The following is a 23,933-nucleotide window of genomic DNA, read 5'->3' as shown; positions in this document are numbered from 1 at the left end:
CATATACATAGAGTTAGACAATACATAGTTCTTTGTGACTGGCTTTTTCACTTAGCTTAATGTTTTCAGAATTCATGCATGTTTTAAGCACAAATTGGTAGTTTATTTCTTTTTATAGTTAAATGATACTCTATTGCATGGCTATACTGGTTTTCCATTCATTCGTCAGTTGATGGACGTTTAGGTTAGTTTCCACTTCTAGCTATTATGAAAAATGCTGCTGCAAACGTTCACTTACAGGTTATTATGTGGACACGTGTTTTTATTTCCCTGCCATTGGACTTTATCCTCAGAGTTAATTGGGCAGATTTCAGCACTTGTCTTGCTCATGCTATCCTTTCTGCCTTCTCAGTTTCTGTTCATCTAGCCTCATTCATTCAGACCTGGCAGACAATTTTTTTGTTTTTATGAAGCTTTCTCTGACTGTTCTGACTCTCATTGACCTTATGTGTTAGGAATTGTTGTCCAGTCTGTGCAGAAAAACTTAGTCCTTAATGTTACATGGCTTTTTCTTTTTTATGGAAGATAGTTTTGTCTCATTATAAATTTGCTTAATGGGGGAATAATATACAATATGTATGCCACCTATCCTTGCATAAATTGAAAATATTTTAGCTTAGAAGTTTTTAGCATACAATTAAATACTTTATACCATACCAATTATTTGTTCTTTAAGACCTTGACACTGTAAGGTTTATATTTTAAATGTATTTTTAGCAATTAAATATCAAATCTAAACCAATTAGTCTAATAGAGGAGACTCGTTCAATCACATGTTTATGTTTTTCTCACTATGAAAAAGAATCTAAATTGGCCTTTTTTCACTATGCAGCAGAACTGTGTTTCTGGACTGCTAGCCGTTTGTCAGCTGAACAGTTCTGGCTGCAGCTTCTCTGATGAAGGATAGCACAGCCCCTCAATCTGAGTGCTCAGCAGAGTGCTTGTGAAGGCAGCACCACAGCAACAGTTGCTCAGAGGGAACGGATTCAGGAGCCTTGATTTAGCAATAGAGTCCAGGGTTTTCAGCTCAGTGTCTTTAGCCTGTCTCTGCTGGTCATGTCAGTTATGTATTATTCCATCCAGGAGGTGCTATTTACATTGTAGTACATATATAGTCATTGCCTACTGAGTCATACACAGAGAAAAGTAAGTTATAAATTATATGCCCCCCATTTGCTGCAACTCTCAGTGGTGGGAAGAATGATTCAGTGCAGCTATAGGAGACTATTTCTATTGGCATGCCACCTGCCTAACATACACAATTTTGTTAAGATATACAATAAAATTATTATGCTAATAGCAAATATTTTATGTAGCTCACTATGTTCCATGTACTCTTGTAAGTGCTTCATGTTAGTCCCCAGTTAAACACCTGGTTCGGGGAGGTGGCTCATGCAAGTAATCCTAGCATTTTGGAAGGCTGAGGCAGGAGAATCACTTGAATCCAGGAGGCAGAGGTTGCAGTAAGCCAAGATGACACCATTGCATTTCAGCCTGGGCGACAAGAGTAAAATTCCATCTCAAAAAAAAAACAAACAAAAAACTGTATGGTTGTAATACCACTTTACCTGCCATATATGCCATAAAATTGTTCTTCATATTGTTTATCTAAGATTATAATTTCATATAGAGTGCTTCCAAACTGTGCTCAGTTGAAACTGAAAGGATCATAGTTTATAGATGTGTTTCTTTGATATGCTATAACATAATATCTGTTTAAACAATTATTAAATATTTACTCTTAAAAATATTTGACTTATTAATTCTGTACATTTCTGCAGATATAAGAAACTCCTGGAAATGACAATAAATATGTTAAGTGTATTTGGAAATGAAGACTTCGATTGCCATGGAGACTTAAAAACGGATCAACTGAAAATGAATATTCTGATTAAGAAGCTAAAACATAAGGTAATTTAAAAAAAAAAATCTTAAGGTCTAGATTACATGTGTGAGACGTGCAGGTTTGTTACATAGGTAAACGTGTGCCATGATGGTTTGCTGCGCCTGTCAATCCATCACCTAGACATTAAGCCCCGCAGGAATTAGCTATTGATCTTGATGCTCTCCCTCTTGACCGCAACAGGCCCCAGTGTTTGTTGTTCCCCTCCCCGAGTCCATGTGTTCTCATCGTTCAGCTCCCACTTACAAGTGAGAAAATGTAGTGTTTGGTTTTTTGTTCCTGCATTAGTTTGCTGAGGATAACAGCTTCGAGTTCATCCATGTCCCTGCAAAGAGCATGATCTCATTCATTTTTATGGCTCCATGATGTATATATACCACATTTTCTTTATCCCGTCTATCACTGATGGACATCTGGGTTGATTCCATGTCTTTGCTATTGTGAATAGTGCTGCAATGAACATGCAAATGCACGTATCTTTATAACAGAATAACTTATATTCCAACATACGGTAATTTTAAATCAGTTTTGGGATTAAAAATCACATAATTTGGGAACATATTGATAATGGAAAAACCCAAATTCTGCCAAAATATGCTGAGAAAATAGAGGATAAATATATCTTTTCAGACTTTAAATGCATCAGCCTCTTAGTTCACCTTCCCCAGATCTGGGAAGACCTAGAAGGGGAGAGATTGGGCTACATTAATGAGGGCCATTTCAATCTCTTGGCCCTGCAGCAGCCATTTCAAAATATGTCAGAAAAATATATTTGGGGGTTAAATATTTTGATTTCCTTCAGCTTCTTCTCTCTGTGATGCTGTACCAGAATCAGGTGAGAAAGTAAGCCGCATTATAAGAGTTAATAAAACCCATCTGATGAGATTTAATAGTTTGAAGTGTGTGATTCTCAGACCCTTTAGATAGAAATTGGGACCAAAGAAAACAAGGTCTTATTCCTCAATATAAATCTCTCAGTGCTTTAAGCAGTCAAAGAAAGATTTTTCTTTTAATTTTACAGAATTGATACTAATGAAAAGGATAGTTTTGAAAATATAAACCTTTTTTCTATAAAAAGGACATGCTGTTGATTCTCTTATGTCTTTAACTCTGGCCAGTGATCTGAAACCAAGCAGTACCTGTCTCCAGACCACTAGTACCAAATTAATTTGGGGGGGCTGGGTAGCAGGTTTATTGAGAAATAATGAACACACCATGCAAGTCACTCATTTAAAATATACGAGTCATTGACTTTAGTATTTTCAGAGAGTTACGCAGTCATCATTACAATCAATTGTAGAACATTTTCATCACCCTGAAAACAAACCCCACATCACTTAGCCATCTTCACTAGTTTTCCCTTCCTCCCTCAGCTGTAGGGAACCACCAACCTCCTTTATATAGATTTGCCTATAAGCCTCTGAAATAAAAAGCAAGTGGTCTACTGTGACTGGCTTATTTCACTTAGCATAATTTTTCATGCTGCATCTGTGCTGTAGCAGGTATTGATGTGGGGTTTTTCTCGTTATTTCAGCTACATCTGGGTGCTTCTCTCATGACCAGGAAAAATTAAGCACGCAGACACATTGAAGGGTGAGGAGGACAGAATCTATTAAGTGAAAGGAAAGCTCTCAGCAAAGAGAGTGGTCCTGCAAACAGGTTTCCACCTCACACTTGAATACCAGGAGCACATGAGCTGAAGTGGCCAGGCTCCTCCCCTGCATAAGGCATGAATTCCTGGTGGCTCCACCCCATCCCCCCAGTGCATGTGGGCCTCTGGTCTGCTGCAGGCATGTCCAGGCAAGACAAGTCCAGGTTCACTTATCTGCACTTAACTTCTGGTGTAAACACTTGTGGGGCTGGTTGGAGATTCTCCAGGGACCCTTCCATATCTGCCTAGGCATTTTGCTGTCTCCTCCTAATACAGTATCAGTACTTAATTTCTTCTTATTGCTGAGTGATATTCCATTGTATGGATACATCAAACAGTTTATTTATCCATTCACCAGGTGATGGACCTTTGGGTTCTTTCCCACCCAAAGGTGATGGACGTTCTGGTTCTTTCCACTTTTTGACTCATATTAATAATGCTGCTGTAAACATTTATGTATGAGTTTTTGTGCTTGCATGATTTTTATTTTTCTGGAGTATATACTTATGACTGGAATTTCTGGTTCGTATGGTAACTTCATGCTTAACTTTTTGAGGAGCTGCCAGTTTGTTTTCCAAAGAGGCTGCATCACTTTACATTCCCTGCAGCATTGGATAAGGGTTTTAATTTCTTTACATTTTTCCTAACACATTTTCTCTTTTTTATTGAACAAAGATTTTATCCTATGGTGTAAAATGATACCACATGTGGTTTTGATTTACATTTTCCTAATGACTAATTACATCAAGCATCTATTAATGTGCTCATTATCGATCTTTACATCTTCTTTGCAGATACATCTATTCAAAATCTTTGCCCATTTTTAAAATTGAATTATCTTGTTACTCATGAATTGCAAAGGTTCTTTGCATATCCTATATATGTAAGTTGCTTATCAGGTATATGCTTTTCAAATACTTTCTTCTACTTAGTGTCTTGCCTTTTCACTTCTTGATACTGTCTTCCCAGGCATTGCAGTTTTCAATTTTGAAGTCCATTGAATCCATTTTTCCTTTGGAGTCATAGCTAAGAAAACACTGCCAAATGCAGTCACAAAGATTTATGCCAGTGTTTTCTTCTGAGAGTTTTATAGTTTTAGCTGTTACAGTTAACTGTTTTATTTTGAGTTAATTTTTTAAAAAGATATTTGGTCCTAATTTATTTATTTTTTGCATATGGATACCCAGTTGTCCCAGCACCATTTGTTGAAAAGACTCTTCTTTTCCCATTTTGTTCTTTTGTTAACTTTATATAAAATCATTGACTGTAAATGCACAAGTTTATTTTTAGATTATCAATTCTTACTTTGTTTATGTCTATTATTATGCCAAGGCCAAAATGAATTTACTGAGAAGTTTTTTTCAATCATGTTGCATATTACCATTTGTCTTATGTCATAATAAAAATTAAATTTAGTGGAATATCTGTAATTTCACCTTTTGTGTCTCAAAGGAGTCTGTGGCCAGCTTATACCTTACTTACTCTAAGACATGATGGGAAGCCAGGCCTATAAGACACACTTTATTTCTTTTTTCTCCATTCAAATCTTTAGTCTCTTTTCCATTGCCTCCTGCTATAGTTTTGTTTTCAGTAAGTTTTGGTCACAGGATCTGCTGACATAGTCTAATATTTAGTGCATTATGTTTTGCTAACTCATTATAATTCATAGAATCTTCCATAGATGTTTACCATCCAGGAAGGAGAAGTTTAAGTCTGAGCCACCAGCTTTCCTCAGTGGAAATCAAGTGAAGTCATCATCTTGCAGTTCACAGATCCTCTTTCCACCTGGTAGCTGGTTCTCTTGGGTAGCACTGTGGCTAATCCTTTTCTTGGTGCAGATCTTGCATTCTCAGAAACCACAGTTAGCTGTATTGACCGCCTTTTACTGAAACAGAGATGCACATCTCTGCTTTCTAGCTCAGTAGAGGATTCTTGGAATATAAAGTTTAACTCATTCCAAGAAAAGGTCTTAGGAGTGCAGCACTTCAAAATCAGGTAATGTTCAGGGAATTTATCAGAGACACATAGCAGATTAGTATTTTGACTTTCAAAATTTCAGAGCCAAGTTGTGTGCTATAGAGAACTCTTGTGGTATAACATAGAGATGGGATGGTCTTAACTTCTCCAAGCAAACAAGCTTGAAGTAAGGTAAAAGATAAATTGCTTTTGATTGCTTAACACTCAAAGCACGCTATGTTTATTTTACTTCTGTGAAGACTAAAAATCATTTCATAATGTTCTCCTTATTTCCTCATTGAGAAAAGGAAAATAAAAATTAAATACTAGATTGATTAATAAATACTGAAAGCTTATCTTTTAGAATTTTAGTTAATTCAAATCAGGTAAATGTCTGATTTTGATTGTGTAACCAAGTATTTCTAGTTTTTTTCATACCATATGTCTTCTTCTTGCTTCCCAGTCTTATTTCCTAACTTGAGGGGAAACCGTAAGGAGACACCCTTGCCTTGTTATGAGAGTTCATAATTGAAGGAGTTTTAGGAAAAGTTCCTCCTCAGCAGCTTGTCTCTGTCCTGGTTATCTGCTGCTTCTCAATAATGTTTGCCATCAACAAATTAACCTCAACATTTATTAGATCCTACTTTAAAGGAGACTCTTTTCTGCTGCATTAGTTATGTTTCCTGTTGTCTCTTTTTAAAACTTATTTTTCTAACAATTACCCAGAGTTTTGTGGCTTAAAAGAAAAATGTTTATTTTGTTAATGAACCTGTGGTTTGGAAAAAGCTTGGCCAGGACAGCTCGTCTCTACTCCCCTCAGCTTCCCTAGGAACAGCTATCAGTTGGGGAAATGGAATCCTCTGAAGCGTTGCTCACCCACGTGTTTGCTGGTTGATGCTGGCCATTGGCTGGAACCTTGGTTGGGACAGGCAGCATGTACACTGACACTGGCACTGCCAGGTTCTCTTTGTGGCCTGAGTGCTCTCACAATCTGGTTGCTGGGTTCCAAGGGAAAACAGTCTGAGATAGGTAAGCCACATGGTATCCCTTTTACTGCATTCTGTTCATTAGGAGGAAGTCAGTAAGGTTGGCCCATATTCTGTTTTTTTAAATGGGATCAATGTAACTTCTCTTTTGTTTTAATTGACACATATGTACATAATTATGGGTTATAGAGTGATATTCTGATACATGTAAATAGGGTGTAATGATCAAGCTAACTAACACATTTACTACTTCAACCATTTTTCATTTCTTTGAATTGTGAACATTCACAATCTTCTGGCTTTTTAAAAATATACAATAAATCATAGTTAACCATATTCACCCTACAATGCCGCAGAACACCAGAACTCATTCTTCTTATCTAACTGTAATTCTATATCCATTAACCAACCTACCTTCCCCTACTTCTTTGAGATTTTTGTTGTTAAGAGACAGGGTCTTGCTAGTGTAGTCTGGGCTGTGGGCAACTGTAGTCACCCAGACGGGAGACAGTGGTTTGATCATAGTTCACTGCAGCCCCCAACTCTTGGGCTCATGTGATCCTCACACCTCAGCCTCCTGAGAAGCTAGGATTATGAGCATGCACCACTGCACCCGTCTGATTTTTGACTTTATAGAAATATCTCCCTATGCTGCCCAGGTGCTCTGGAACTTTTGGCCTCAAGTGACTCTCCTGCCTTTGTCTTTCTAAGTGCTAGGAAATTACAGGCATCAGCCATGTTGCCCAGCCCTCAATTTTTCTTTAGCTCCCACACAGGAGTGAGAATGTGCAGTATTTATCTTTCTGTGTCTGCACTTAACATACCATCCTCCAGACTGATCCACGTGGCCACGATAACAGGATTTAATTCCTTTATACGGTGAATAGTATTCCATTGTGTATGTGTGCCACAGTTTTTTGTCTTTTCATTTGGTGATGGATATGTAGGTTGATTCCATACATTAGCCATTGTGAATAGTGCTACAATAAACATATGAGGACAGGTATCCTTTTGATCTATTGTTTTCTTTTCTATTGCCTGAATACCCAGTAGTGGGCTTGCTGGATCCCTCGGCAGTTCCATTATTAATTTTTTGAGGAAACCTCATGTTGTTTTCTATAGTGGCTGCACTAATTTACCTTCCCACCAACAGCACAGAAGAGTTTACTGTTCTCTGGAACCTCACCAGCATTTTTTTTTATCTTTTCAATGATAATAATTTATTCAAATTGAAGCAAGATTATATCATATTGTAGATTTGATTTGTATTTCTCTGAAGATTAGTGATACTGAGCATTGTTAAATTTATTTATTGGCTATTTGTATTTCTTTTTTCTAAAAAAAAGTATAGTTAGATATTTTGCCCAATTTTGAACTCAGATTTTTTTTTACTATCAAGTTGTTTGAATTTCTTGTACATTTTGGATATTAGTCGCTTATTAGATGAATAGCTTGCCGATATTTTCTCCCATTCTACAAGTTTTCTCTTCACTCAGTTGTTAGCTGGACAGAAGCTTTTTAGCTTCATGTAGTACCATTTGTCTATCATTTGTTTTTTGCCTATGCTTCTGATATCTTACCCATAAAAATCTTTGTTCAGACTGTCCTCAAGAATTTTCCCTATGTTTACTTAAAGTAGTTTGATAATTTTGGGCCTTACATTTCAGTCTTCAATTGATTCTGAGTTTATGTTGTTACATGGTGTTACATAGGAAGCTAGTATCATTCTTCTCCATATGGATATTTAGTTTTCCCAGTGCCATTCATTTGAAGAGGCTGTCCTTTCCCCAGTGTATGTTCTTGGCACGTTCATCCAAAATCACTTGGCTGGAAATATGTGGATTTATTTCTGGTGCTGTATTCTATGGCCTTTACCCCAAGAATCATTACTTCTTAAAATGCAACTCAAATTAGCATGAAACATTTGCAGTTTAAGGAAAGGCTTACGGCATCAGAATACTTATTTATAGGATTCATTATTTTGTGTTTTTTTGAGATAGGGTCTTTGTCTGTCATCCAGGCAGAAGGGCAGTGATGTGGTCATAATTCACTGCAGCCCTGAACTCTGGGTACAAGCCATCCTTTTGCCTCCATCTCCTAAATAGCTGGGTCTACAGACATGAGCCACCATGCCCGGCTAATTTAAAAAAAAAATTTTTTTTTGTAGAGATGGGGCCTCACTATGTTGCTCTGGCTGAAATCAAATTCCTGGCCTTAAGTAATCTTTCTGCCACAGCTTTTTAAAGTGCTAGGATTACAGGCATGAGCCACCATGCCTAGTATAGAGTGTTATATTATTTTCAAAGTCTGATTCCTAGAGCCATTTATTGACTTTGGCCTAAATAACTCAATGTGATATTTCTGAAACTTTTTTTGACATATTATGGGGAATGATAATGAGGGAAGGGGGATAGACACTTTTTACTAAGAGATAGCTTAGTGCCACTTAAGGAGGAACAAAAATAAATTATCAGAAAAATAAAAGTAAGATGAAGTGCACAAGTTCTGTGGCAAAGATGATGATAGTTAAATAATGTATTTTTGTGACTCATGGTAGCTTTAACTTTGTTCTTAAAATTCTGAGTAATTTAAGGGTTCACATTTGAAGAATCTACTGCACTACAGATAACAGTTTATTCCAAGTAAATGCATTTCAAAATTTGCTATTGATTTTGTATTAGATTATTCTCAGCCTACTTCATTATCAAGCTATACTATTTTATTCATGCAGTTTGATGATCTTACAGCAGAGAAGGAAGCTGTATCTTCAAAATGTGTCAATTTGGCTAAAGACAATCAAGTTCTTCAACAGGAGTTATTATCTATGAAAAAAGTACAACAGGAATGTGAAAAACTTGGAGGATAAAAAGATGTTGGAAGAAGAAATATTAAATCTTAAGACACATATGGAAAACAATATGGTAGAACTTAGTAAACTACAAGAATATAAATTGGAGCTAGATGAAAGGGCAATGCAGGCAGTAGAAAAATTAGAAGAAATCCATTTACAGGTTAGTTTTTTAAATCAGGTAAGTTTATCTGTAATGTGCTTTCATTTATTTCACTGCAAATTATATTTTGGATATGTGTATATTGTGTTTCCTCTACCTTTCTTGTAGCAATTTGCTTTGTAGAGTTTTAGAAAAAAAATGGCATCTGTTTTTTCTTTTAAATATTTAAATTTCCATTATTATTATAACAAAATCAACCTTTCAGAGTAATGATTCTTACTATGGAGTCATTTGATGATTAAGACCAGTTGGCATAAGAAAAAATTGTGATTTAGAAATTATGTGATACTTTTGAATTGGTCTTAAGCTACATTGTTCGTTGATCACTTTTTAAAATCATGAATGGATTCTATTGCTTTTTATACGACCAGATTACATTAATACTAACATAATTATGATTTCAAATTTTTATGAATCAGACTTAATTCTGAATTCAGTTATTAGTTTTGATATTGCTGATAAACATTTTAAGCTTCAGCCTCTTTTTTTAACATATTCCAAATTGCTCTTTGAATCACTGGCTCAAAATGAAAGGCAACAAACATATAATAATTAGGTTATAATTGTTTTAAAAGTATATTCTTTTCATTTGTTTTAGAAACAAGCACAATATGAAAAACAATTAGAGCAGTTAAACAAGGATAATACGGCTTCACTAAATAAGAAGGAACTCACACTTAAAGATGTGGAATGTAAATTTTCCAAAATGAAAACTACTTATGAAGAGGTTACAACCAAATTAGAAGAATATGAGGAAGCCTTTGCAGCAGCATTGAAAGCTAACAATTCCATGTCAAAAAAATTAACAAAGTAAGTCCAAACATACACTCATAGAAAATGAATTCAGCTCATTAATTTGTTTTGAAAGCATAATTTTTAGTGAGATGGCTTCAGGATATTAGGAAGTGAATGCTAATTTGACAATGTAATTTTGGAAAATAATGTTAGTAAGTAATCTTACCTTTAAAATGTTAGTCAAGGATAGTTTCTGTCTCTCCTCTCATTTTTTTTTTTTTTGCTTTTGTATGGTTTTTTTCCCCTGAAAAGTCTCTTGTAGTTAATCTGTTAGTTTTTTTACTAAGTATTTTTGAAGCTTTATAATTAATAAAGTGATCTTGTTTTAAATTACTTGTCAGAATTTCCCTAAATAGTAATATTAATGAGTTTATTTTTCAGTAGATCACGACCTAAACCCAAAGCGTCAAGTGGTACTGCTACTCTGGGCACAATCGTTTTTGATTGTGATCTTTAGTATTATCACTAGAGGGTGCCTCAAGAAAGACTGTGTAACATATTCAAGATGTTATAGAAAGGCATCCTTATGAAATAGTGAATAATTATTAAAGGAATTTAAAGAAGTGTAATTCACAAAGTGGTTAAAAAATAACACCTTGTTCAGTCTGAAGGGGTGTGTGGAAGGCAAAAAGAACAAGCCCCACCTCCAGTGCCTTGGTCACAGTGCTGGGGGCTAATTGCCTTCAGAGATGCTTTAGTTCTTTTTGATCAACAAGCAAACAATCTAGTTCTCCCCTAGGAGTTGTTGCTCTGAATTATTGCTCATTACCAAATGTTTAATTGGTTGTAGATAATTGGTGAAATGTGCAAGGGTGAAACCTAAAACTGGTTTACTAAACACAAGTATTCCTAGATTTTTTTTGTTCATTTTAGTTTTCTTAACCTACATTAAGGAGTACAACATGATGTGTTGATACAATTATTTCTAGTGAAGTGGTTCTTATAATCAAGCAAATCAACATATTCCTTTTCCCATGTTGTTAGCCTTTAAATACAAGTATTTCAAATGGAATCTTCAGAATCTTACAAGTAGAGCCATTTTAGAAGGCAGCAAGTTTTATCTGTTGAGCCATACATCACTGGTAGCCATTTCTCTTCCCTGTCTACTTTGTTTGAGCTGCTTGTTCAGTATAAATCACCTTAGAAACACAGGTGCTTCTTTAGAATGATTTTAAAAGTATAATTCCTTATAACAGGTATGCTCTCACACATCTTCAGTGTGAAAACACTGTTTAGTGGGTAATTTGGTTTACTCTCAGGGCAAGTTTTTAAAAACTACAAGTCATTAAGAATCATTTAAGGAAAAATGAAATACTAAGCATTTGTCTTTGCTATCTTTACAGATCTAATAAGAAAATAGCAATGATCAGCACCAAGCTCCTTATGGAGAAAGAGCGGGTGAAATATTTTCTCAGCACTCTTCCTACAAGGCGAGGCCCAGAGTCACCTTGTGTTGAAAATCTTACTAGTATAGGACTCAACAGAAAATATATTCCCCAAATGCCCATAAGAATTCCTACTTCAAACCCTCAGACCTCAAATAACTGCAAGAACTACTTGACAGAGGTTCGTTATATGACCGTTTCTTTTTAGGGTTTCATTTCTCTAGCGTAATTCTTGTTTTTTAATTTGGTAAAATACTGAGTTGTTCTGTTGACTTATGCATGTTAAGTAAAGATCATAATTAGCTGTGTTAACACAGAAAGGAAATGGGAACATTACATTTTTTAATTCCCTGGAGCTCTCATTTTTGAGAGATATCCATTTGCTAACTTTATTCAATAAATGTGACTAAACTGACACGTTTAAAATGTCTTTAAAAGCTGCATTTAAGTTAGGTTTTAGAAATTGCATGTTATTGCCTTATAACTGACGATATACTTTGAGATACTTTGGCTTACTCTCTAATTGATTGTAGTTTAGCTGTGGTTCATACCACATTTTTTTTTCTTTTTTTTGAGGCAGTGTCTCTGTCATCCAGGCTGGAGTGTCATGGTGCCATCTCTACTCACTGCAACCTCCACCTCCCGGGTTCAAGTGATTCTCCTGCCTCAGCCTCCCAAGTAGCTGAGACTACAAGCACCCACCATTACACCCTGCTAATGTTTGTATTTTTAGTAGAGACAGGATTTCACCATATTGGCCAGGCTCTTCTTGAACTCCTGACCTTGTGATCTGCCTGCCTCAGCCTCTCAAAGTGCTGGGATTACAGGCATGAGCCACCGCACCCGGCCCACGTCACTTTTAAGTTTCTTTGTGCCAGCCAGGCGCCGTGGCTCATGCCTGTAATCCCAGCACTTTGGGAGGCCGAGGCAGGTATATCACGAGGTCAGAAGTTCAAGACCAGCCTGGCCAAGATGGTGAAACCCCATCTCTACTAAAAGTACAAAAAAAAAAATAATAATAGCCGGGTGTGGTGGCGGGCACCTGTAATCCCAGCTACTAGGAAGGCTGAGGCAGAGAATTGCTTGAACCTGGGAGACAGAGGTTGCAGGAGCTGAGATCGCACCACTGCACTCCAGCCTGGGTAACAGGGCAAGACTCCATCTTGAAAATAAAAAATTTAAAAAAAGTTTATTTGCACCATCTCAACTCTTCCCACCCATGATCACAACTGAATGATTGGCATCCAAACACTTTACCACATATGGATGTTTATTATTTAGTAGAATCCAAAATAATTGCATTTTATGAATTAAACCAAACACTAAAATGTTCATTTCCATTTTTATGTTAAAAGCTTTGTGCTTGGCCAGGCGCAGTGGCTCACACTTGTAATCCCAAAATTTGGGGAGGCCGAGGCAGGTGAATCACCTGAGGTCAGGAGTTTGAGACCAGCCTGATCAACATGATGAAACCTGTCTCTAGTAAAAATACAAAAATTAGCAAGGCATGTTGGCAGGCATGTGTAATCTCAGATACTCAGGAGGCTGAGGCAGGAGAATCACTTGAACCCAGGAGACAGAGGTTGCAGTAAGCCAAGATCATACCACTGCACTATAGCCTGGGTGATGGAGACTCCGTCTCAAAAAAAAAAAAAAAAAAAGGCTTGTGCTTTTCTTACATAAGAATACATCTTCTGGCCAGGCACGGTGGCTCACGCCTGTAATCCCAGCACTTTCGGAGGCCGAGGCGGGCGGATCACGAGGTCAGGAGATCAAGACCATCCTGGCTAACACAGTGAAACCCCGTCTCTACTAAAAAATACAAAAAATTAGCCGGGCGTGGTGGCGGGCGCCTGTAGTCCCAGCTACGCGGGAGGCTGAGGCAGGAGAATGGCGTGAACCCGGGAGGCGGAGCTTACAGTGAGCCGAGATCGTGCCACTGCACTCCAGCCTGGGCGACAGAGCGAGACTCCATCTCAAAAAAAAAAAAAAAAAAAAAGAGTACATCTTCTGACTATAAAAATCCTGGAAGAAAACCTAGGAAATACTCTTCTAGACATCATATTTGTCAATTTATGGCTAAGTCCTCAAAATCAATTGCAAGAATAACAAAAATTGACAAGTGTGATCTAATTTAGCTAAAGAGCTTCTGCACAGCACGAGAAACTATCACGGGATTAAACAGACAGCCTAAAGAATGGAAGAAAATATTCACAAACTATGGGTATAGCAAATGCCTATTATCCTATTATCCAGAATCTATAAGAGACCTAAACAAATCAACAAGCAAAAAATAAATAACACCATTAAAAATGGGCAAAGGACATGAACAGACACTTCTCAAAATAACACATGTAAGTGGCCAACAAACATTAACAAATGCTTACCATTGCTAATCATCAGAAAAATGCCAAACAAAACATCAGTGAGATACCATTTCACACCAGTCAGAATGACTTTTGTTAAAAAGTAAAAAAAAAAAAAAAAAAAAAGATGTTGGGGAGGCTGTGGAGAAAAGGGAACACACACCGTTTGTGGTAATGTAAATTAATTCAGCTACTATGGACAGCAGTTTGGAAATTAAGAACTAAAAATGACCGTTGCATGCAGCAACCCCATTACTGTACTAGGGGTATACTGAAAGGACAATAAATCATTGTAACAAAAAGATGCATGCACATGTATGTTCACTGCAGCACTATTCACAATAGCAAAGACATGGAGTCAATCCAGGTGCATCCAAGGTAGATTGAAAATCCAAGGTAGTTTGGAAAATTCCTTATATACCATGGAATACAAAGCATAAGTAGAAATTTTACTTTATTTATGTGATTATTTTTCTATTTAAGCAAACTTCAAGTTATGTCTAGTCACTAAAAATAGTAAAGGCCACATTTTGTAAATGATACATTATTTTCATGATAATGTTTCTTGTTTAACTTAAACATTATTATTATTTTTACTTATTTTAGGTGGAGCTGGACTGTGTAGAACAAATAATTAGAGAAACAAAGAGAAGTATGTTGCCAAAATTTATTAATTAAATTTAGGCTTATTTTAGAAATAAAGTGTACATAGCAAATGGCATTCCTTTTCATTCTTGGGTTAGTAGGTACTATGTCAAGTATTTTTTTTCTTACACACATCCAATGAAAGATGTGAAAACAAAAACTTTCACAGAGAAGACTGTACTTATGCACCATAAATTCATCATGTTCTGTAGCTTAAAAAATTCCCAAGAAGTCTGTGCATCTCTTTTTCACTGGCTCTACACTTTCTTAAGTTTTGCCATCCTCATGGAACTGTCAGCCAGCACACTGAAACGATTCTCAGAAAACACAGGCATCATCAAGTTCTCAGGGTTTTAGTAGAGATTGAAGGCCAACAGACCTCAGACTCATTTAGAAATGCTTAGTTGAGCAATAACCCTTCATAAGCAGTCACTTGACAGGTGACATTTTAAATCTCCTGTCATTTACTGTGTCATTGGCTTACACTTGTTCTCAGGAAACATTCCAGATTTTTCACCATGAAATAAAAACACCCATGTCAATGTAATTCTTGTCAAGTCACTCAGCCTTGTCTCTCACCATTTACTGCACTCTGTCCTTTGCTCTAGCCCAAACTGGATGGAGTGGAACTCTTCAGGGCTCTTCCTCACCTCAGGCTCTTTGCCTTCGCCTCTTCCCTCTATCTGGCAAGCTCTTCCTTGTCCTTCAGGTATCAACCTATGTTACCTCCTCCATCAGAAAGCCCATGATATTGACATAAAAGTGGGTAGGTGTCCCTTCTGTGTGTTCCAGTAGTGCCCTGCTGTATACCTGTCATGGTATCTATGACTCTATATGGACATTACCTGCCTGTCTGTTTTTTTAGGTTATAGCATATGATTGTTGAGAGGTGGACCACACCATCCTCATCTTGTAATTCCAGTGCTGGTTCTAGTACCTTGGCACATGGCTGTTGATTACATGAATGAAGAATGAAAAAGCTCTGATATTTAAACACAATTAGAATTAATGCCATGTTAAATTATTAAATAGTAATCTTGTATTGTAAATGTACATACATATTTCTCATACTTATTAACTCTGATAAAGTTCACAACTCTTTAGTTTTTAAACTCACACTTAGTTAACTGAAGTGTTTTAGGTAAAGGACATAATTCTTTATTTTTCTTTCTAGCTGTTGCTGTGTTGGACACTTGCTCCCATCTATTTTCTTCTCTAGAATCCACTGGTAAGCCACATGTAATGAAGAGAATATTTAACCATAAAGTTTTAAGGAAAAATTGTATGATTTAAAAGATTGTAAAACTTTATTACTGGGCTATTTACACATTTTAATTGTTTCTCATAAAACATATAACATTACAATATTTACTGAAGTAGGATATTTTTGTATCATATGTATGATGATAATTTATAGGGTATTTTAAATGATGTTTTTTAGCCTCCTTAAGTTTTAAGTGGATCTTGCAAATGAAAACAAGTATTATTGAGTTTGACATAGTCAAATTGCCCAAATACCAGCTGTTTAAACAACCAAGTCATCATTGATACTTTAGTAAAGGTTAGTAAAGGTTAGTAAAGGTCATCGAAGGGTTATTTGCAGTTTACAGTTTTTATTACTTAGGAGACTTAAGGAGTACCTGCCAGGTTTGTCCATGCTAATGCTATGATTTTGTTTTTGTAGTTCAACTATATTTTGTATGGAGACACTTTGAGGCTCTGTAAATATCTGCTTACTCCTCAGAACCCACTAGATTTAGCATTTCATGGATGACTTGTGTTTGAACAATTATTATTATGATGGTTGCCAGATGATTATTTTCTTATTCTCTTCTTTGTTCTACATGGAGAAATAAAACCAATAAATAAGGGAGAAGGAAAGCTCATGATTCTGATGCTCCAATTCCCCAAGATTAGGCCAGTGGTAGACATTCCAAGCTGACTTGATGTGTTTTTGATTTGTCTCCATTACTCTGTCAGCACTTTTTTACTTTCTGGCAGAAGATGTTCTAAGCTCATCTTGTATTTTCTCTGCCCCAGCCCTGGAATGAGTAATTTTTTTTAGAAGCAGAGGTGGAGCCACTGAGGAAGCACAGGCGAGCCCTCCCCAGCGTATACTCACTGGTCCCCAACAGAAGAACAGCTGCCGCATCCACTGAGGTACCAAGAAACTAGCAAATGGCCTTCTGGCTCTCTGGGGACAGTCCTCATGTGGTCCCTGGCTCGGCCTCAGAGGTTCTGGATTAGCCTTCCTGTAGCCTCTGTGCTGTGTCTTTAGATCGGGGCTCTGTGGGAAGGGCCCTGGGAGACCCAACAGCACAGTGTGTCTCATCTGCCAAATGTCCCTCCCTTCCTAACACTCTGACACTCAGGAATAGGGTAGATGGCGTGTCCAGGCAGTGCCAGGCCACCTCACTGTCTCCTTTGAGATGGGCCCAGAGGGCCTTTGGGGTGAGTGTGGAGCTGGGAACCTGGAGCCTGAGGCCGACTGTCTCTCCCTATGTCTTGGAGGAAAGGCCATTTCCCAAAAAAAACCCCAGGGCCTGACCTCTGGGCACATATGCAGGGAGGGAGGGTCTGTGAGCTGAGGGGGACATTGTAATAAGACTTTGAGCACGGCTGCTCAGGGGCCTGGTCAGTGGACCATGGTCAGAGGTGACCTGGTCATCAGGACCTAGTCATTTGGGACCTCACCAGCAGGCGCCTGGTTAGTGGTGGGCTCCTCAGTAAAGGCCTTATCAGTGGGGATCTGGTGACCTAGTCATTGGAAGCCTGGTCAGTGGGGGGACCTAGTCAGTGGTGGCCTTATTAGTGGGGCCTGATTGGTTGGAACATAAACAATGAAAAACTGGTTGGTGGGGCATATACAGTATACCAGGGGCCTGGTCAGTGTGGGGCCTTTGTGGCTTGGAGCCTGGTCAGTGAGGGCCTGGTCAGAGGTGGCTTGGTCAGCTGGGGACTTATCCATGGAGAATTGTTCAGTGGGGGGTCGGGTGAGCAGCAACCTGGTAAATAGTGGTCTTGTCAGTGGGAACCTGGTCTTGTCACTGGGGACCAGGTCAGTGGAAAATTGGTCAGTGGAGTCTCGCCCATGAGGCCTATTAAGTGCGGGCCTGGTTAGGAAGACATGGTCAGTGGGGACTTGATCAGTGGGACCTGGTCAATGGAGGAGTGGTCATTAGGGGCCTCATCACTGGGAACCTGGTCAGCGGCGGTTGGTCAGTACCTGGCCCGCTGGCCACTGTGTGAACTCAGGTAGGGGGTTTGTCTGTGGAGCCTCACCTCCATCTGCAGGGAAGGTGAGTCAGGGCACCCTGGAGGGTGGCTGGAAAGAGAAGGTGAGAAGATGTGTTGAATCCAATACTGCTTGGCAGACTTACAACTTTACAAATGACCAGTGTTCCACCTAGAGAGGGTGCCAGCCCTCTCAGCATTATGCAGTGCCCCTCCTCTGTCTGCATCCCCAGGACCACCATGGGTGGGGAGGGCAGAGATTGGGGAGCACCTATAGAGGCTCTAACATTCTAAGGTGACAGTGATGAGGACCTGGGTGCACCCATGAGTGGAGAAGCTAGGCCTGTCCAGAGAAGCAAGACAAACACACATATGTGCGCACACACACACACAGGCACACATGCATACACAAACACATTGCATGCACACATGTCAGTTCAGGGGATAGAGGACACTGACTCTGGGCCCTGTTGACCCAAGCAGGCTTCCATTGTGGTGGGTTCTGTCACCCCACAATGTCACTGTTGCTGAGTCCCCATCGCCTCTGTGTTGTGGAGCAGTTAGAGACACACAGCAGTGTCTGTGAGTGGCTCTGTGTGAAGGACCGTTTTCTAGATGAGAAGCACATCTCAACACAGCTGACTGATCAGACTCAGGTGAGTGGGACCTGCTCTCTTCTCTTCCTCCTTGCTTGGGGACAGTCACTATCAGGTGGGTGGTTTTGGCCTCTGGGCAGCTACTGAGGGTAATCCCTGAACACTCACCAGGTGCCTGTTCTGTGCTGACAGTCATCTCATTCATCCTCGCAGCAATTCCATTCTGCATCTTTTCTGATCACCCCCGTGACCACCCAGGACAACCCCATCAGGGCCCTGTCACCAGGCCCAGTCCAGCTCCATGATAACCAAGACGCAGGTCCAGAGACAACTGTCCTGCATCGTGCCTGCATCTGAACCCCCTTGGTGGGTAGTGACCAGCACAACATGGAAGAAGCCAGGGCAGCATGTGGCCAGCTGCTCTGCAGCCCCAGATGGCTCCTGGGCCTTGGTAAGTCATTCTTAAAGGGGAAGCTGGTCACTTTGAGGTCCCTGAAGGGAAGGGTGAACGTGCATCCCAATAGCCCTGGCAGCCAGCAGCTTGCCATATATCTTCTCACCCAACCTGTGTGACAGAGGCCCCATCCTGGGGCACAAGTCCCATACCTAAAGCATCCTGTCCCAGTTGGACCTCATCCTGAGCCCTGGGAGGGGAGGGGCACCATAGGCCCCCCTGCAGCAGCCAGGATTACCACCCAGGGGACTTGGCCTTCTGTGGCCCTGGCCAGACTTAGAATTTGGCCCATGACAAGACAAACTCACTCGGAGCAGCTTGTCAGTACCCGGGGCCTGTGTATGCCAGGCGAGGCCAAGCTGGCTCAAAGAGCAACCAGCTACCTCTGCAAGGGTGTGCCAGGAGCAGGTGGACCAGCCACCAACCTCCCCCACTCAAAGGAAACAGGGATGGCCAAGTTCCCACACCCTGAGTGACCACCACCTGACAGCTGATGGAGTGGAGGCCTGAGGAAAAGCAGATGGTGCTGGGGCTCTACCTCCAGGGCAGAATAACTGATTTACCCTGACTGGCAGGGAGTGAGGTTGGTGGCTGGTCCACCGGCTCCTGGCACACCCTTGTAGAGGTGGCTGATTGCTCTTTAAGTCAGCTTGGCCTTGCCTGACATGCACAGGCCTCAGTGCAACAAATGTGCTGCAAATGGAGCCACATAGAGGAAATGAGCAGCAGGCTCAGGAGCGGGGTGTGCGCTGCCTTTGGGGCTCCATTCCATGCATCAGGGCTTCTACAGCACTGTGGGCTTCTTGGATGCCAAGAGGCAGACCACAGGCCATCTTAAGAAGGACTCTGGTAAGAGCTTACTTGGGTATGTGGATGATGTCCAGGATGTTGGCCTGGTGTCCCTGAGATAGCATTAACAGGTCCATGACTGGGTCCAGGTCCTGCCTGGGCTGATTGGCAAAGAGCTCACTGACAGTATGGAAGGCATCTATGGTGAAGTGGTGTCTATGTTCAAGTGCAGAAAGGGCCCAATCTGGTGGATGAACCACATGGCTAGCTTCTGGATGCAGGCACAGTGCCACATTTTTTGTCACTTCCTGATGCTCCCCACCAGCACCGAAGAGACAGCCTGGAGACAGGGCATGAGGAAGGCTGAGAACGATGAGTTGGTGAGTGCCAGATTCTTCCTGGCCCTGAGCCCACCCCCAGGGCGACACTCAACCTTTAGGAGTGGGAGAGCAAGATTGACGGCTTCAAGTGCTTCACCAAGAAGATGGACAACAGGGCACTCAGCTCAACTTCACAGCCAATGAGTGGTGACAGGCTTTAAGAAAGAGCATCAGAAGGCTGCCAGTTCTTCAGCCTCAGCCAGGCCTTGGAGCTGGACCAGGCCATTCACTTCAGTATAGAGGCCTTCCACACTGTCAGTGAGGTCTTTGCCAATCAGTCCAGGCAGGACCTGGACCCAGCCATGAACCTGTTAGTGCTGTCTCAGGGACACCAAACCAATATCCTGGACATCATCCACATACACAAGGAAGCTCTTACTAAAGTCACGGAGAGCAGACAACAAGTGGCAGAAGGGAAGATAGAGATGCAGAGGCTGATGATGTCAGAATCACAGGAACAGGATTTCTTTGGCCACTTTGGCTGAAATTCACCACTTCCATCCAATTCCAGTGAGAGACATGGACTCACAGATGCAGCATTTCTTGCAACAAGAGATACTACTTTTTCAAAAAGTCACCCAGGAATTGAGAGTGTTGAATGACTCGATACTCCATTGTGGACTGTTTACAGTTCAAGGATACTTTCTACAGCAGAATAATAACACTAGCAAAGAGCTAGTACAAGGATGGTTTTGTGCTCAACTGAAATCCAGCTGAATACGGAATTGTATAGGAAACAGTTAATATGGTGATAGAATGGAAACAGTAGCAAATGTGAACTAAATCATGCTATGAATGCCTAAACTACCGCTGTAACTTTTGGAAAAATGATAATGCCACTTTATTGCTTTTTGAAGTATGAATATTTTAGTGTATATGCTCTAGATCTCAAACCCTATAAAGAGTCTCAAAGAAGTTGGCTGGATAAAGCCTGCTGTGGACGTCTTTATATTCAAAGATTGATGGTGCAATTCGAATATGTGTCCACACCGAATCTCATGTTGAGTTATATTTCCTAATGTGGAAGGTGGATCCTGCTATAAGGTGATTGAATTATGAAGGCAAATTTCTCATGAATGGTTCAGCACCATCCCCTTGTACCATCCTCACAATAATGAGTGACTTCTCATGAGATCTGGTCACTGAAAACTCTATGTCACCTCCCTACTCTCTGTGTTTTCCCCTTGCCATGTGAGACAACTGATTCTTTCTTTGCCTTCCATGATTATTGAAAGATTTCTGAGGCCTCCTAGAAGCAGAAGCACTGTGCCTAGAACCATGAGACAATTAAACCTCTTTTTCAAAATAAATCATACAGAAAATGGCAAATGAAGACTGGAGCATTGCTATAAAGATACCTGGAAATGTGGAAGCAGCTTTGGAACCAGGTAATGGATGGAGGTTGGAAGAATTTGGAGGGCTCAAAAGAAGACAGATAGATGAGAAAACTTTTGGACCATCCTAGAGACTGGTTCAATGGTTGTGACAAAAATCCTGACAGAAACATGGACAGTGAAGGCCAAGCTGAAGAGATCTCGGAGAGAAATAAGAAGCTTTCTGGAAAATGTCTTCCTTTTGGATATGGAAAGCTTACACAATGCCTGTACCATCATTGTACCTTAGAAGCAGTGAACTTGCTTTTTATTTCAGAGACTCATAGGCAAAAGAGACTGTAGCCTTGACCCAGATGACACTTTGGACTTTGTAACTTTGAGTTAATGCTGAAGTGAGTTAAGACTTTGGGAGACTGCTGGCAAGGCATGATTGTATTTTGCAATGTGAGAAGGATATGAGATTCGTGGGGTCAGGGACAGAATAATATGGTTTTTCTCTATGTCCCTACCAAAACTCATGTGGAATTATATTCTGTAATGTCAGAGGCGGGGCCTAGGTGGAAAAAGATTTAGTCATAAAATGGTGCAGGTAGATCCTTCACGAATGATAAAGGACCATCACCTTCATAAAGGACCATCACCTCCTGATAGTGAGTGAGTTCTCATGAGATCTGATTCCTTAACAGGCTGTGGAACCTCTTTCCTCACTCTGTCTTCCTCCTGCTCCTGCTTTAGGAGGCATCTCATTTTCCCTTGGCTTTCTGATATAATGAAGAGGTTTCCTGGTTCCTCCCAGAAACAGAAGACACTATGCTTCCTTCACAGCTTGCAGAACCGTGAGTCAGTTACACCTCTTTTATTTACAATAATAGAGAAAATTAGAACTGCAGAGAGGAGCTGTGAAATGTCTTCAAGGCCTTTTTCCCTTTGTCTTGGCTATTAGCACAGTCATATTTCTTTATATGCAAAGTGCTGAAATTTTCTTGAATTTTTCCCCTTAAATGGGATTTTTGTTATTGCTACATAGCCAACCTGCTATGTAGATATCTGAAAAAGTAGAAGCAGGCTCAGTAGTGGGTAGCAAACAAAGATTGGAAGGGTTTGGAGGGATAAGAGTATGAGAGGGAGTGGGAGGGAGTGATTTAATCATGGATGGGTGGGGGTGGATGTGGAAGGGAAAAAGGGGTGGGTAGGGTGGGAGAGAGTAAACTGGCTGTAGGGTGGTGGGTAGTAGGAAGGGGGAGTAGCCTGCTGCAGAGGCAGAGTCTCATGGAAAACCCCTACTAGGGCAGTGCACCTGTGGCTTTGCAGGTTTGAGACCCATGGCTGCTCTCATGGACTGGACTAGTGTTGAGTGCCTGTAACTTTTCCACATGGAGGGTGCAAGCTGTTGGTGGGTCTATGAATCTGGGGTCTGGAGGGTGGTAGTCCCCTGTGTGGGGGCTCCAAGCCCATATTTTCTTTCTGCACTTCCATAATAAAGGTTTTCCAAGAGGCTCTGCATCTGAAGGAGGCTTCTCCCTGGAAACAGTGGGAGTTGGGGGTGGGGGGCGGATCCTTCACTAATGTTTAAGCACCATCTTCTTGATGCTGACCTTGTGATAGTGAGTTCTCATGAGATCTGCTTGTATAATGGGGCATGACAACTTTTTCCTTTCTGTGTCTTGCTCCTACTCTTCCCATATGTGACTGGAAGGAGCCGGGCACATTCCTCAGCCCCGGGCTCAAAACAAACAAGCCCAGTACAAACACATCCCATCCTCTCATCTCACTACATATTGTCATATATCTCTCAAACTTCCTGAGCCCAGTACAAACACCACCAGGAAAGTCTCCGATAAGGAGACAGCCGTTCAAAGTTTTACTGAAAGAGCGGGAACCAAAAGAATTCCTTTGTTCCCCTGTAACTTTCAGGCTATAAAAAGCAAACACTCGCATTGTTCAGGGCCCTCTTGTATGCTGTGGAATGGAGGGACCAGGTTCGAACTTGTAGTAAAGATCCTTGCCGCTTGGCTTTGACTCTGGACTCTGGTGATCTTCTTTGGGGAACTAATGGTCTGGGCATAACAAGACATCTCCTTGCCCCTTGACATTCTGGTATGATTGGGAGGCTTCCTGAGTCCTGTCAGATGCAGAAGCCACTATGCTTCCTTACATCCTGCAGAATCAATAACCTATTAAACCTCTTTTCTTTATGATCATGGAGAAAATTATTACTGTAAAGTGAAACTGTTAAATGTCTTCAAGGCCTTCTCCCTAATGTCTTGGTAGTCAGCACTGGGCTTCTTTTCATTCAAGTATTTGAAGCCTCCTTGAATTTTTCCCCAGAAAATGGGCTTGTCTTCCTTTACCACACTGCCAGCCTGTGACAAAGATAGCTGATAATGTAGAAGCAGGTTCAGAAGTGGGTAGCAGATGGAGTTTGGGAGAGTTTGGAGGACTTCGAAG

The 23,933-nt window shown here is 40.4% G+C and overlaps 1 protein-coding gene across 1 annotated transcript in view; it reads left to right on the top strand.

Annotated features, from left to right (window-relative positions):
- Positions 1-20,636, top strand: part of LOC101137900 (ankyrin repeat domain-containing protein 18A) — an 81,425-nt gene extending 60,789 nt beyond the window's left edge. The window contains 18 exon segments of the mRNA XM_063697295.1: positions 1,782-1,911; positions 9,228-9,352; positions 9,354-9,507; positions 10,106-10,317; positions 11,646-11,868; positions 14,660-14,705; positions 18,166-18,204; positions 18,207-18,277; positions 18,742-18,783; positions 18,785-18,901; positions 18,904-19,036; positions 19,039-19,095; positions 19,656-19,831; positions 19,982-20,016; positions 20,210-20,259; positions 20,262-20,294; positions 20,297-20,328; positions 20,430-20,636. Coding sequence (XP_063553365.1) covers positions 1,782-1,911; positions 9,228-9,352; positions 9,354-9,507; positions 10,106-10,317; positions 11,646-11,868; positions 14,660-14,705; positions 18,166-18,204; positions 18,207-18,277; positions 18,742-18,783; positions 18,785-18,901; positions 18,904-19,036; positions 19,039-19,095; positions 19,656-19,831; positions 19,982-20,016; positions 20,210-20,259; positions 20,262-20,294; positions 20,297-20,328; positions 20,430-20,636 — 1,882 coding nt within the window.
- The last annotated feature ends 3,297 nt before the right edge of the window (positions 20,637-23,933 follow it).

The sequence above is a fragment of the Gorilla gorilla genome, chromosome 14, assembly GCF_029281585.2.
Source record: "Gorilla gorilla gorilla isolate KB3781 chromosome 14, NHGRI_mGorGor1-v2.1_pri, whole genome shotgun sequence".
In the NCBI taxonomy this organism is placed as follows: Eukaryota; Metazoa; Chordata; class Mammalia; order Primates; family Hominidae; genus Gorilla; species Gorilla gorilla.
The sequence above is the reverse complement of the archived record's forward strand: the minus strand, read 5'-3'. Positions and strand labels throughout refer to the sequence as shown.